Source organism: Haliotis cracherodii, unplaced genomic scaffold (assembly GCF_022045235.1).
Source record: "Haliotis cracherodii isolate W230 unplaced genomic scaffold, xgHalCrac1.p SCAF_11, whole genome shotgun sequence".
NCBI classification, from domain to species: Eukaryota; Metazoa; Mollusca; class Gastropoda; order Lepetellida; family Haliotidae; genus Haliotis; species Haliotis cracherodii.
The window spans coordinates 7914300-7928911 of record NW_027266266.1 but is presented as its reverse complement, the minus strand read 5'-3'; the positions used below and the strand labels follow the sequence as shown (position 1 = coordinate 7928911).

The 14612-nt window shown below is 41.3% G+C and overlaps 1 protein-coding gene across 1 annotated transcript in view; it reads left to right on the top strand.

Moving 5' to 3' along the window:
* Window positions 1-14612, top strand: part of LOC139456173 (protein strawberry notch homolog 1-like) — a 46573-nt gene that overhangs the window by 18995 nt on the left and 12966 nt on the right. The window contains exons 13-25 of the mRNA XM_071237732.1: window positions 151-248; window positions 1070-1203; window positions 2202-2390; window positions 3996-4226; window positions 5336-5472; window positions 6129-6260; window positions 7270-7405; window positions 8284-8396; window positions 9481-9552; window positions 10611-10716; window positions 11821-11895; window positions 12461-12607; window positions 13818-13912. Coding sequence (XP_071093833.1) covers window positions 151-248; window positions 1070-1203; window positions 2202-2390; window positions 3996-4226; window positions 5336-5472; window positions 6129-6260; window positions 7270-7405; window positions 8284-8396; window positions 9481-9552; window positions 10611-10716; window positions 11821-11895; window positions 12461-12607; window positions 13818-13912 — 1665 coding nt within the window. The remainder of the gene's footprint in view (window positions 1-150; window positions 249-1069; window positions 1204-2201; window positions 2391-3995; window positions 4227-5335; window positions 5473-6128; window positions 6261-7269; window positions 7406-8283; window positions 8397-9480; window positions 9553-10610; window positions 10717-11820; window positions 11896-12460; window positions 12608-13817; window positions 13913-14612) is intronic.

Sequence of the window (14612 nt, the reverse complement as noted above, 5' to 3'; positions counted from 1 at the left end):
TTCCTTATATAAAAAAGGAAAATCCAGGAATTTCAGACACCGACTTATGCCACATGTACATGGCAGTGTGTTTGCTGATAGATAACGGAGAATCTGCCTCACTGTCCTCCACAAGCAAACTGTGCTGACTCCACCATGTCCTTGTTTCAGTGTGTTGTGATAGGTCTGCAGTCTACGGGGGAGGCAAGGACCCTGGAGCAGTTGGAGGAGATGGGGGGTGAACTCAATGACTTTGTCTCCACAGCCAAGTAAGTCTGCTTTACAAGACCTGTGAACATCCGGGTTAGAATAGGTCTTCAGCAACCCATGCTTGCTGTAAAAGGCAACTATGCTTGTCGTAAGAGGCAACTAACGGGATCAGGTGGTCAGGCTCGCTGACTTGGTTGATGCATTTCATAGTATCCCAATTGCGTGGATCGATGCTCATGATGTCAATCACTGGATTGTCTGATTATTTACAGACCGCCGTCATATAGCTGGAATATTGCTGTGTGCGGCAACAAACAAAAAAACAAAAAAACATCACAATATCTTGGAGCTTTGTTTGCAGATATTTAGAATGGGTTGTTTGGTGTTTTCTACTCTAAATGCAGTTTCAGACAGAAAATTGCTCAGTTTTGTCAGGTGTATGATGTTATCTCCATGTTTTGTCAGGTATGTGACGTTATATGCCCATGTTTTGTCATTTTTATGACGTTATATACCCATGTTTTGTCAGGTACATGACGTTATATGCCCATGTTTTGTCAAGTTTATGACGTTATATACCCATGTTTTGTCAGGTATATGACGTTATATGCCCATGTTTTGTCAGGTATATGACGTTATATGCCCATGTTGTCAGGTATATGACGTTATATGCCCATGTTTTGTCAAGTATATGATGATATCCCATGTTGTTTTGTCAAGTATATGACATTATATGCCCATGTTTTTTCAAGTATATGATGATATCCCATGTTGTTTTGTCAAGTATATGACATTCTATGCCCATGTTTTGTCAAGTATATGATGATATCCCATGTTGTTTTGTCAAGTATATGATGATATCCCCATGGTTTGTTTGTAGAGGTGTGATCCAGACGCTGGTGGAGAAACACTTCCCTTGCTCAGACCGAAGGAAAACCTTTGACATGTTCAACCTCGGGGGACATTCCAACAACAGAACCAATGGATTCTTCAACAACAACAAGAGAAAGAAGGGTGGGATATCTTATTTTCATAGTTTAAGAATAATGAGTTATGCTTGAAAATATTGCCGTGCAATCAATTTATATTTATTCAGCCATTATAAGAATACCATGTGGGTTTAGAATATCTGTTTGGCCTTTTTCCTGGAGGGTTCGTTTTTATCCTGAATCTGCTTACAGACTTGAGGGAAAGTGTGAAAGAACCTGAAATTTGATTTTGTTCCACATTCGTGAGGGGCGGTTGGGTAGCCTAGTGGTTAAAGCCTTCGCTCGTCACGCCGAAGACCCGGGTTCGATTCCCGACATGGGTACAATGTGTGAAGCCCATTTCTGGTGTCCCCCGCCATGATATTGCTGGAATATTGCTAAAAGCGGTGTAAAACCACACTCACTCACACACTCCACATTCGTGAAGTTCAGGTGTGAATATTCTTAAGGATTTGTTTTGAATATACTACCCAACTTTTGATGGGGCTTGGAAGTACCCGGGTGGGTTCTGTATGTGGCTGATTGCCTGGTTATGTTGTCAGATGAATAGTATTCTATATCGCCATGGAGCTTCATTACATCTGTATGAAATATCTCAATATCCCTATCATTTGAATTCAGGCTCACAGACTTGGTTGATGCACATCTTCGATCCCAATTGCGTGGATCGATGCTCATGTTGCAGACCGCCGTCAATTGTTATCGTGTAACGTCTGTATGAAATATCTCAATATCCCTATCATTTGAATCCAGGCTCGCTGACTTGGTTGATGCACGTCTTCGATCCCAATTGCGTGGATCGGTGCTCATGTTGTCAACCACTGGATTGTCTGATCCAGATTCTGTTACTTAAAGACTGCCGTCATATAGCTGGAATATTGATATTGCTGAGTGCAGCGTTAAACAACAAACAAACAAACAAAATAAAAAAAAAGAATTGTCAATTCAAGTGTAGAGTTGGACTGGACACTTCATTCTAGTTGCAACTCTTCTGTTTACTGTGTAAATGTTGTATGTTGACAGATACGGTAAACAACAACAATGCCAAGAAGCCCCGCAATGACAGTGATGTGGATAGCTCAAGTGACTCGGATGACTCTGGCAAGGAACAGAGTGACTTTGACCTCAGCCTCAGCAGTTTCTCTGACTCCGACTCCGAGAGTGGAGATGACAATATCAACCCCTTCGGGAGTGGGTCTGACAGTGATGATGGTAGGTTTAACAGCGCTTGATAGTGCATTCTAGACCAAGTGCCCTTTTCAATTGAGAAAAAAGCTTTGTTTTATTAAAATTGGGACTTTTCTCTTATTTTCCCAAATTCTTAGGTATTTTACCATTGTATTCAGTGCAGTAATGTAAGATTAAGCATTAGAGCCTTCACCTCTTTATTACTGTGGGGTCCGTCGGGTAGCCTAGTGGTTAAAGCGATCGCTCGTCACGACAAAGACCCGGGTTCGATTCCCTACATGGGTACAATGTGTGAAGCTCATTTCTGGTGTTCCCCGCTGTCATATTGCTGGAATATTACTAAAAGTGTGTAACCATACTCACTCACTTTATTGGATTTCGTATCCGCCACCACAACGAAGATGGCTGTATTGTACTGTAGACTCTTCATATGGTCGAGTTTTGGTGTCCTGACCAGAAGATTGGAACAAATTACCACTGTTTTTTCTTGAGTATACTGCACACTTTTTTTTCCAAAAAAACACAGCTGTGTAGAAGGGGGTGCGCATTATACACGCAATAATGGGTTTTGATGTTTTTTCCCCCAACTGAAAGACACGTGAGCACGTAACACCGGAAATACCATGTCAACAAATCCATACTTAAGTACGCAAGTTAATTAATCATGTAATTACACAGTCTGGCCATAAGTGTTCTATGTATATCTGAACTTATATTTGTAACTCTTTTTTTCATAAATTATATTAAAAATTCCTTTTAATATTGTTTTGATAAATTTCGGCGAAATCGTGTGTGAAGGGATTGGAAGATCGCTCAACTCACCATTACTAACAGCAACCACGGTCAGATTTCTGCTATTGATGCCTTGAAACGAAGTTGAGTTGACAGAGAATCGATACGTATATCATAAATGCCATACTTGACTCGTTAAAATTCATATTTGTTATAGTTTGACGATTCTATGTCAACATATAGTTCTCGCGATCACGTCAGTGACTGGTCAAACTGGTTCCATGGTAAAAATAATAACCGTCAATTGCGATCAGCTGCTTCGCTTAGGGTTATAATTATTTTAAATATATTTAGTAAAAGCTGCAACTAAAATAACAAGATATTGCAAAAAAGTATTCCTGATAAAAAAAATATTTTCTGATACAATTTTTCCCCATCCTTGCATTAAAATCCTCTAAAGTTATGTCTTTGGGTGTGTCTTGACCGAATCACCGGTAGATTCCAAGAAAATGTGTGCACAGCTGATTGCTGTTTCCAACTTAGTTTACGAGAAAATACACAAGGTAATCTTAATCCCTGGATTTAAAATAATGCCTAGCAGAACCCAAAATACAATTTAAACGGTAAATCAACGTGTCTGGTGATTTATTTATCTCAAATTTCAAATTTGTACTGACCAAGTTATTTATCACCCGTTCGTTTACCGTTTATCGCTGAAAGGGTATGGTGTAATATTTTCTGCGCATAATATTCAATTATTTTTTTTTCCAAAATACTGAATCTGCTGAGTGTAGTGCGCATTATACTTGGGTAATACGGTAATTGTAATTTGAGAAAGTTGCAACTATGGTCGAGCTACAATCAGTGGTTCACGAAATGCTTTGTCTGTGTCCACAGACCCATGGTTGAAACGGGGGACCAAGAAGAAGAAGTCAGGGAGTAAAAAAGTGAAGAAAGAGAAGAAGAAAAAGAAGAAGAAGGAAAAGAAGAAGAAGAAGGATCGCAACGAGGATGAGGAGTTTGACAAGATGTTAGGAGCTGCAGGCCTTCTGTCGAAAAACAGCAGCTGGGGAACGTCGTCCAACAGTCAGAATGGATCTTCTAGTCTACGGAGCAATTTATTTAGCAGTGAGTGTGCAGCTAGTCAGCTTTGTGGAATGAAAACAAGTGCATCGGGTAGTTTGTGACTTTCGATAGTAATCATTAGCAGTAAAAAGCTCAAGTCTTGGAAATATGTTTTTGAGTAAGTTAAGCTTATATAACTCAGTATTTTAATTTAAATCTACTGAATAAAAAAGGCAGGACCTATTGATGTTAAAAAGAGTTTTGCATAGATGACTGTATGACTATCCTATGATATTTATCATGTGGCGATTCAGAGTTAATGGGGCGGTCAGGTAGCCTGGTGGTTAAAGCGTTCAATCGTCATGCTGAAGACCCGGGTTCGAATCCCGACATTGGTACAATCTGTGAAGCCCATTTCGTGTCCCCCGCCGTAATATTGCTGGAATATTGCTAAAAGCAGCGTAAAACCAAACTCACTCGCTCAGAATTGGTCTCCAGCAACCTATGCTTGTTGTAAGAGGCGATTTAATGGATTGAGTTGGTTGACAGTGTGTTATCGTACCCTGATGGTGTGGATTGTTGCTCTCGGTTGAACAACAAGCAAACAGTCATGATATTTTGTGTAGTGGGATTTGATCCCTTGCTGCATTATACCAAAAGACGTAAAAAGATGGTACTTGTTGTTACCCTGCATGACACCTGGCATTATGGGGGCTAAAATAGGACTGGTTGGCTCGAAGTCAGTAGTCATGCTGTGTGTGAGTGGGGTATCCTTGTCTTATTCTTAGTTTTTCAAGCTGTTTATACTGCCAGTACCTGTTGGTTACAAGTTCCAGTCCCTTGGGCACGCCAGAAACCTATGATTGTGGGTTCGAATCCCGGTTCGCCCCGATTATGTTTCTAGCACCACACCCGGGCTCGTGGGTTTCACTGAAGTGGTAAACGTCTAAAACCTGCATCACTTCAGGCTTTCCTCCCACTTTAAGCTGACACGCGGTGATATAACTCACTCACTCACTCACTCACTCACTCACTCACTCACTCAATCAATCAAAGTTCAAGTCCCAGATTTGCCCCAGTTGTCATCATGAGTTAATCAGCACTACACCAAACTATTGGTGTGACCAAAGTTGCCACCAGATTGTATTTGGACTCAAATTGTTGTGATTTAGATGAGGATGGCTGGGATAAGGCAATGTCAATGAAGTCCGATCTGCTGGTGAAGATTGAGAAGCTGGGAGATGACCTTCCTCCGAACACACTGGATTACCTCATTGATGAGCTCGGTGGACCAGAGAGTGTAGCAGAGGTAAGACACAAGAATCTGGGGGACAGTAACTCTTCTCTGAAGGGAGGGGGGGGCGGAGAGAATGTCAGGGTGGGATAGGCAGTCTGGGAAACAATACATCACTGCTCTGGTGCACCCTAACTTTACATGCAACGATTCGATACACGATACAATTCTTACTGACCCGTGAAGATCCGGGGTAGAATAGGTCTTCAGCAACTCAGTCTTGCCGTAAAAGGTGACTATGCTTGTCGTAAGAAGCGACTAACGGAATGGGTGGTCAGGCTCGCGGAGTTGGTTGATGCATGTCATTGTATCCCATTTGCGTGGATCGATGCTCATGATGTCAATTACTTGATTGTCTGTCCACTGTCATATAGGTGTAATATTGCCGAGTGTGGGGTTAAACAATAAACAAACGAACTATGCTTTTTGTGCTAGATGACTTAATGAATCGGGAACTGTCAGTAATATCAGTCGCTGATTTTAATTGTACTTATGGATTCAAACTCAGAATTGGCTCATAATATCAGCACCCTGTGTTTGGTGTACTAGGTGACTTGATTGATCAGGTGTTCACAGGCTTGATGACTTGTTTGAGTGCCTCGATCGTTATTGCCATGCATTTTGTCAGTAAATTGAGTTATCTCCACGAAGGGTTGATTATTGTTCTGCAGATGACAGGAAGGAAAGGAAGAGTTGTCAGTAACGATGACGGTGGTGTGAGTTACGAGTCTCGAAGTGAGGTCGATGTTCCCCTTGAGGTCCTCAACCTCACAGAAAAACAGAGGTTCATGGACGGAGAAAAGGTATGCCATGACAGTGCATCACAGAAAAAGATTACTTTTTGATGCCCTCGCTAAAATATGTAGGCGCAATATGAAAAAAAATGTTTCTTGATTTTAAAAGTGTGTGGCTTTACCCATAAGTCTGAAGTCTGAGAGGTAAATGGTAATCCTGTGACATTTTGGGCTTTGAACCACTTTAGACACATGGAGCTAACTGAAATACCTCTGGGGATTCTCGGTTCGAAGTAGTCCCCAGCTTGTCGAAAGAGGCGAATTGGTGGATCGGTTGGTCAGCCTCAATGGCTGGTTGATTGATCTCCCTTGATGATTTGCTTGATTCATGTCATTGTAACCTGATCGCACAGATCATTGCTCATATTATCAATCACTGGTCCAAACTTGATCCTTTACAGGCCGCTGTGATGCTGTCATATACAGTATTTGACATAACAAGCGCCCAGGTAGTCCTGCACCATGACCGTGGAATATATTTATTTTATGAAAAAATAATAATCTAGAAATGCATACAAAAGCAAGTCTAGCCAGCTCAAGCTAGCTCTATCAGCATAGGGAATTTTTTTATTTTTAGAGTCAAGAAGGATATTGTGTAATATAAGATTTCAGAGACTAAATGTTAGTCTAGCGCCCAGGGTGCTCTCAAATTAGAAATAGGGGGCTCTTATTAGAATATTATTTTGGTGATAAAAAAAAGGCTGTTGAAAATTGTAAATTTCGTGGTTTATGCTGACAGCCTGAAATGTTTATATACGACAGATATATTTTTCCAGAATTTAATTGCCCATAACTAAGGATGCATATAACGTACGTATTATACGCAAATTAATAAGCCTTAAGTACATTGATCTATCGGAAGGGGTGCTAAATTGTTCACTAGCCAATATATTAGCAAATGTCGCTGTGGTTGCCTATTAGAGCGGGGCGCTTATTATGTCGATTACAGTAGCTTTAATATTACTGAGTCGGGTTTTTAGATGCAAATAAAACCAACTGGTTTCCTCTATGTCCACAGTTTATAGCTATCATATCAGAAGCAGCCAGCTCGGGTATCTCCCTACAAGCTGATCGCCGCGTCAACAACCAGCGGCGGAGAGTGCACATCACGCTGGAGCTTCCCTGGAGTGCTGATAGGGCTATACAGCAGTTCGGTGAGTGACTATGAACAAGACCCATGACTAGAATAGGTCTTCAGCAACCGGGGAAGGGGCGGTCGGTTAGCCAAGTGGTTAAAGCGTTCGCTCATCACGCCAAAGATCAGGGTTCGATTCTTGACACGGGTACAATGTGTGAAGTCCATTTCTTGTGTCCCCCGCCGTGATACTGCTGTAATATTGCTAAAAGCTGCGTAAAACCATACTCACTCACTCACTCACTCACTCACTCACTCACTCACTCACTCACTCACGCACTCACTCTTCAGCAACCCATTCTTGCCATAAAAAGCGACTATGCTTGTCGTAAGAGGAGACTAAAGGAGTTGGGTGGTCAAGCTTGCCGACTTGGTTGATGCCTGTCATTGTATTCCAATTGCTCATGATCGAATAGATCGATGCTCATGAAGTCAATCACTGGATTTTCTGGTCGAGACTTGATCATTTACAGACAGCAGCACATAGCTGGAATATTGCTGAATGGCGTTAAACAACAAAGAAACACACAAAGACTATGCACAGACTGTAAACTGAAATACTTGGGAGGGGCAGGCGTGGCCCAGTCTTTTCCGGCGTTACAATTGGCTGTACAGAGTTGTGGCCCTTAGGGATGTCAGAATACTGTGACTTGATTGTGCACTTGTGATGACATGCTTTGATATGTCTGAAATACTGTTCAATGTGGTATTAAACCAAATTCACTCACTGACTTTAACTAGTTGAAAACATTTGTTAAACAGCAATAATGAAGGTAATGTTATGCACAGAACATAACACTTGCATGTCCAATGTTTTCTTTGTTTACATTAGGAACTGCTAGCTCAAAACACATACACACATAGATGCTCACTACATGCAAATATGTTCTTGTCCAGGTCGTACACACAGGTCGAACCAGGTCACAGCACCCGAGTATGTCTTCATGATCTCTGAGCTTGCTGGAGAGAGAAGGTTCGCTTCTACTGTAGCAAAACGACTGGAGAGTCTGGTGAGTTTACTTGTGGAAACGGTGTGGCACAATAGGTTGCTAGTACCTCAGGCTTGTCCCCTGTGAAATAATTATTATAATAGCCGATACAATCACCCGTAACTTGACTGAAAATGATGCTTAGAGCCAAATCACAGTCACTACTTAAAAAAACCTGAAAAATTATATTATACAGAAGTTTGATTCTCTGTTTTCCAAAATGGGCGATCAGCATGTCTGTCAGTTTTCCGTTTCCGGAGCAGAACTCCTAAACCATTGGCTATGTCATGTTAAAACTTTCTATACATATCAGTCTTGTGGTGAACTGGTGCCTTTTGATGATTTAAGATTTTTATTTTTAATATTTTTTCATGATGACATGGTAGACTTTTACTGAAAACGAGGGTAGTGCTCTTTTCCAGATCAGAACTCCAAGACCGTTGAATAGTTCTTAATGAAACTTGCTATACAGATCAGTCTAGTGGTGAAATGTTGCCTTTTGATAATTTGGGATATTGCAAAATACTGAACAGCATTATTTTTTTCTTCATTGAACAGAAGGTATCCCATGGCAAAGAACCAGAAGTGGGATATATATAGCAAAATCATCATGTGTTGAATATTACTTGATGAAACTTGCTATAGTCTCGGGGGCAGTCGGGTAGCCTAGTGGTTAAAGCGTTCGCTCGTCACGCTGAAGACCCGGGTTCGATTCCCGACATGGGTACAATGTGTGAAGCCCATTTCTGGTGTCCCCCGCCGTGATATTGCTAGAATATTGCTAAAAGCGGCGTAAAACCATACTCACTCACTCACTCACTATAGTCTCGTGGTGAACTTGAGCCTTTTGATAATTTGGGATAATTAAAAAATACTGAACACCATTATTATTTCCTTCACTGAACAGAAGGTATCGCATGGCAAAGAATCAGAAGTGGGTATATGTAGCCAGACTCCATTTCCAACTTGCACCAGACAGGAGGGACATGTCATCTCCTGATGACTCGCGTTTTGAGTTTGTGTCATTTCGTTAGAAAGTCAAACTTTGAGACCAATCTGCCAACATCCTTTGAGTGAGATCACATGACAATGTCTCTGTTTGCAGGGTGCGCTAACTCACGGTGACCGACGTGCAACGGAGTCGAGGGATCTCAGCAGGTTCAATATAGACAACAAGGTGAGAACTAGTCTTATGTCTTGGGTTTACACACAAGCCTGGAGTTTGTCTGATGACATGTTGTCAGGAATACAGGTACACCACATGCACAATACGATGTGTATCACAACACCACATGTAGCAGGAAAGATCCGGGGTAGAATAGGTCTTCAGCAACCCATACTTGCCGTAAAAGGCGACTATGCATATCGTAAGAGGCGACTAACGGATTCGGGTGGTCAGGCTTGCCGACTTAGCGATGCATGTCATTGTACAGCTTTAGAAACTAACAGTTTTAGTCCACTAGTCCTTATAATGATAACATAGAGAAAAACCCTTAAAAAGGGCTTATGTCTACTGGTCCTTATGATACCCAACTATTGTGCAGTTTTGCAAGGACTATAGGACTAGTGCCAATTTCTGTATTCAATTTCTGTGTTGTATCCCAATTGTGTGGATCGATGCTTATGATGGGAATCACTGGATTGTCTGGTCAAGACTAGATTATTCACAGATCACCGTCATATAGCTTGAAAATTGCTGAGTGCTGCGTTAATACAACAAACAAACAAACAAAGAGGAAAAACAGCAGATGATTTCTTTATAAAAACATCTGAAGGTGTCAACAGTTCATCCTAATTTTAAGATGACACCAATAAATAATCAGAGTGAGTAATAGACTTTATGTGATAAGGGGACGCAGGTGGCCCAGTCATGTAAGGCACAACAGAGTTGCTCCCCTTAGGCACGCCAGAAACCTATGATTGTGGGTTCGAATATCGGATCGCCCCGGTTATGTTTCTTGGTTTGTTCAGCACTATACCCGTGCTCGTGGGTTTCACCGAAGTGGTAAACATCTAAGACCTGCATCACCTCAGGCCTTCCTCCCACATTAAGCCTGACACGCCGTGATATGACTGGAATATTGTTAAAATCTTCCTTAAACCAAACTCACTCACGTGATATAATCACCATGAATACCAGTGCCAGTTTGTCATCTTTCGAGCACTGTTGTGTACTGTTGTGTAGCTACCGAAGTGCTGTCGTGCAGCTATTGAAGGATCATGTGTATGTTTCAGTATGGTCGTGCTGCTTTGGAGGCTGTGATGAAGTGTGTGCTCAACCTGACGGTGGACGCACCGCTTGTGCCACCCCCACAGACTTACAAGGGAGACTTCTTCCCCGGTAGGCAATACTGACTGTCATGTTTAATGTATCACCCAATGTTGTCTTTGTTCCTAGACGTCCAATTCCCTCAGGGAGTGACTGAGAGTGATTATTGGTTACAGGTAATACAGCATCAGCAATTTTGCAGCAATTTGCAGTGAACACCCAACTCACAGTTGTAATGCCCTTGCTGATCATTTTGTTTAGTTTACAAACTGCAGCTATTATCATTTATGACTAGCTACATAAGTAGTTCCAGAGGAATCTGCAGTAAATGATAAAAATTCTGTGATTTTTCTGCAATTCTGCGATAAGACCCATTTTCTGCAAATCTTCTGCAATCGCCTGAATTTGTCTGGGACTGCATAACGATCTTTACTTTGTCTGTCCTAAGTGGGATCTGCAAAAATAGAGCAAGAAAAGATAGGCAAATAATTTTTCCCTGTGAAGATCTGGGTTTGAGCAGGTCCCAAGCACCCTATGCTTGTAGCAAGAAGCGATTCCGTGAAGATCCGGGCTAGAATAGGTCTTCAGCAACCCATGCTTGTCGTAAAAGGCGAATAACAGGATCGGTTGGTCAGGCTTGCTGACTTGGTTGATGCATGTCATCGTATCCCAATTGTGTGGATCGATGCTCATGATATTAATCACTGGATTGTCTGGTCCAGACTCAATTATTTACAGACCGCCGTCATATAGCTGGAATATTGCTGAGTGTGGCGTTTAAACAACAAACCAGCCAAACCAAACCAAACCAAACCAAGCAAGAAGCGACCATATGATCAGATGTTGGGGACTTGTTTGATTGTGTGTCATCATACCCCAACGGTGGCGATCGTTGCTCACAATATTGATCAAGCAATTATCTTGTCTAGACTTTTACAGGCTGTCATATAGCTCGAATCTTGCCGAGCGCTGCATTGACCAACAGGCAAATAAATGTTTCTACATTATTTTTCTATCACAATTGTAGTTCCGATGTCAATTGGCTTTTGAAGCTATTTCAATTCAACAGTCTATTTACCTGGAGGGGGGAAAGGGGACTAAGAAATAGGCGAGTTTGTTGTCAGCACATGTTAACCAGGCAGATAGTGATGTACATGAACTGTTGCCTACTTTCAGATGTGAAGAGAGGCCTTGTTGGCGTGGGAATGATCAGCATCGATGAGAGATCAGGCTTCCCCAGTCTGGAAAAGGGTATGTTGAACTGCTTCTGTATGATGCTGGCTTGCTTTCTGGGATTCTGCGGAGACAGTACCCTTTAAGTGGGTTATTCATGTTAAACTGCGGCATGGTGTCTCAGTGGGCTAGCACTATAAAATCGGACTTAGTCTGGACTAGTACAAGCAGCCACACACACACCAGATGCACGTACTCATCACTGTATAAGTGCAATAATCTTGGACACAATGTTTACCCCCATTTCAACTCGCCTAACGTGTATATTTCTTGTCAAGAATTTGTTACAATGAATACTATTGTGCATCCCTTGGAATGCATACTTCTTTTTCCCCTGAGGCCATACAATAGCTTTGTGTGTACTTGACATACATTTGTACGTGATGTAACACCCCTGTGATGCTATCCCTGTTTTTTAAGCCACTCTATACCTTTGTGTGTACTTGACACACATTTCCGCGTGATGTAAAACCCTGTGATGCTATCCCTGTTTTTTTAAGCCACTCTATACCTTTGTGTGTACTTGACACACATTTGTGTGTGGTGTAATACCCTGTGATGCTATCCCTGTTTTCTCCACCAGACTACAACAACATCAGCAAGTACTTGAACAGGATCCTGGGTATGGAGGTGGAGCTCCAGAACTCCCTCTTCAAGTATTTCACAGACACACTCACTGCCATCATCCTCGAGGCCAAGCGGAATGGGCGCTGGGACATGGGAATTCTGGGTAAGTCCATGCCACAGACTTCTGTTGTGATGTCGTTGACTAAAGTTCTTGTGGGTATTCGTGATCAGAATACGTACCCGATGCTTGTTGTGTATCTCGAGATTGATGTATGCTACTAAAAACATGTTTAAGAATACCTGATTTTTTTCTCATTACTATAGTTAATGTGTCATGGCATGATAGATTAACTATTGTAGTATGAAAGATTTGAGTGTTATTTAACTTCTTTTGAGTAGTGTGTATAGTGTACAAGCTTTAAAGTATGTACCCATATTTTAATAATGATGACTCGCTCACTAGAATCCAACTTCGGCATTGCCGGACAAGTCAATTTTATGCACAGGTGGATATTTGCCTCCTATTCCTACAATCTTCACATCGATTACCTGTACCTTTTCTCCTGATACTGATTGTCATATATCTCCCGCTTTTGGATGCGATTGTTCGGCCATCACATTCTTCTGTGTGTCCAGGTACATCTATGGGGGAACAAATCACTGGACACTCTCCCCTCAAAAATAACATTGTCCAATATCAACATCATCAAGTTACGAGTGCATGTTTGAATCTCCAGAAATGACTTCATGATAGAACAGTGTTTTATTGGAAAATAAGCCACACATCGTTCTTCATTGTTCTTTGCAATTTATCACATAGCTTCAAGGGATCACTCTGTATTGTACTACTTTAAAGAGGTTAAAGAAGACCTGATTTATTATCCCCCGAAAAAAAGTGGAAGGGGGATATAGGAATGGGTTTCCGGAGCAGATCTTGAAAACCGTACCATATTTCTTCACCAAACTTGGCACATAGATAGATCTAGTGGTGAACTGATGCCTTTTGATAGTTTGGGATTTTTAAAAAAAAAAATTTTTGAGTTTCCATGGCAACGACTTTGATTTAGACTGAAAATGGCGGTAGTCCTCGTTTCCGGAGCAGATCTTGAAAAACGTACTATGTTTCTTTACAAAGAGGCTCAGTGAACATAGTTCACAGGGGCTAATGCATTGCACACACCCGACATGTCATATTGGCGGGGGATGTGAGTATTTCATGCTTGTTTTCCTATGACAATGGCTGAATCTGTCATGGCTGGTGGGTATTGCATTACACAGCCTTCCAATTGTGGGTGTTCTTTCACTTGTTTTGAGTAGCATACAATGAATGGTGCAGTGGTGTATGATAACATATCACTGACTTCACAATGTAGATCTGGGTTCTGGAGGCGAGAAGGTCCACAAGGTGGAGACACTGACATTCCTTGGCAACACTGCCACCAACACGGCCAAGACAGAACTGACCACAGTGAGTAGGACCTGATTGACCGGTGCTGTCTGCCATATTGAACATATGTCACTTGTTTCCGTAGTTGAATATGGTTTATGGGATTCCGCAGAGATGCCAACCATTATGCTTTTGGCATAATAATTACACTTTTGCACCTAAACTTACGCTCTTAAACTTATCCTTCCCAAATGTTTTTTTTTTGCGAATTATTTACATGTATTAAATATCACAGAAAGCAGATTGTCAATGCACCGATCACATGAAGCATTCTACAGGGAGCTAATTGCATATACACCGATATTTCTTAGGAATTCGAAACACCACATTGTTCTTCTGTACCCATGCTTCACATGCATTTCGGCCTGACGAAGATGTCAGCGAAAAACCAGCTTCTTGGTACAGTACTCTTAATGTTATTGTTTTCTACATGAAATTACACTGTTGTTCCACACTGATTACTCCAAAGCCTCATTAAGGGTTGGCACCTCTGGATTCAGGGATTCAACTTAAATTTACTCATCATTAGTTGTAACTATATTAACACACAATGCCATTTAGGAAGTGGTCAAATGTAACATGTTATATTTGGGATAACACTTTCCTAGTAAAGTACAGATTCAAAGTAAAGTTTACAGACCATAAAGTTGATTTGTCTTAGCTGATGTAGCCATTTAGTGTACTGTTCTATAATGGGACTATTTCACAATGATATACAAAT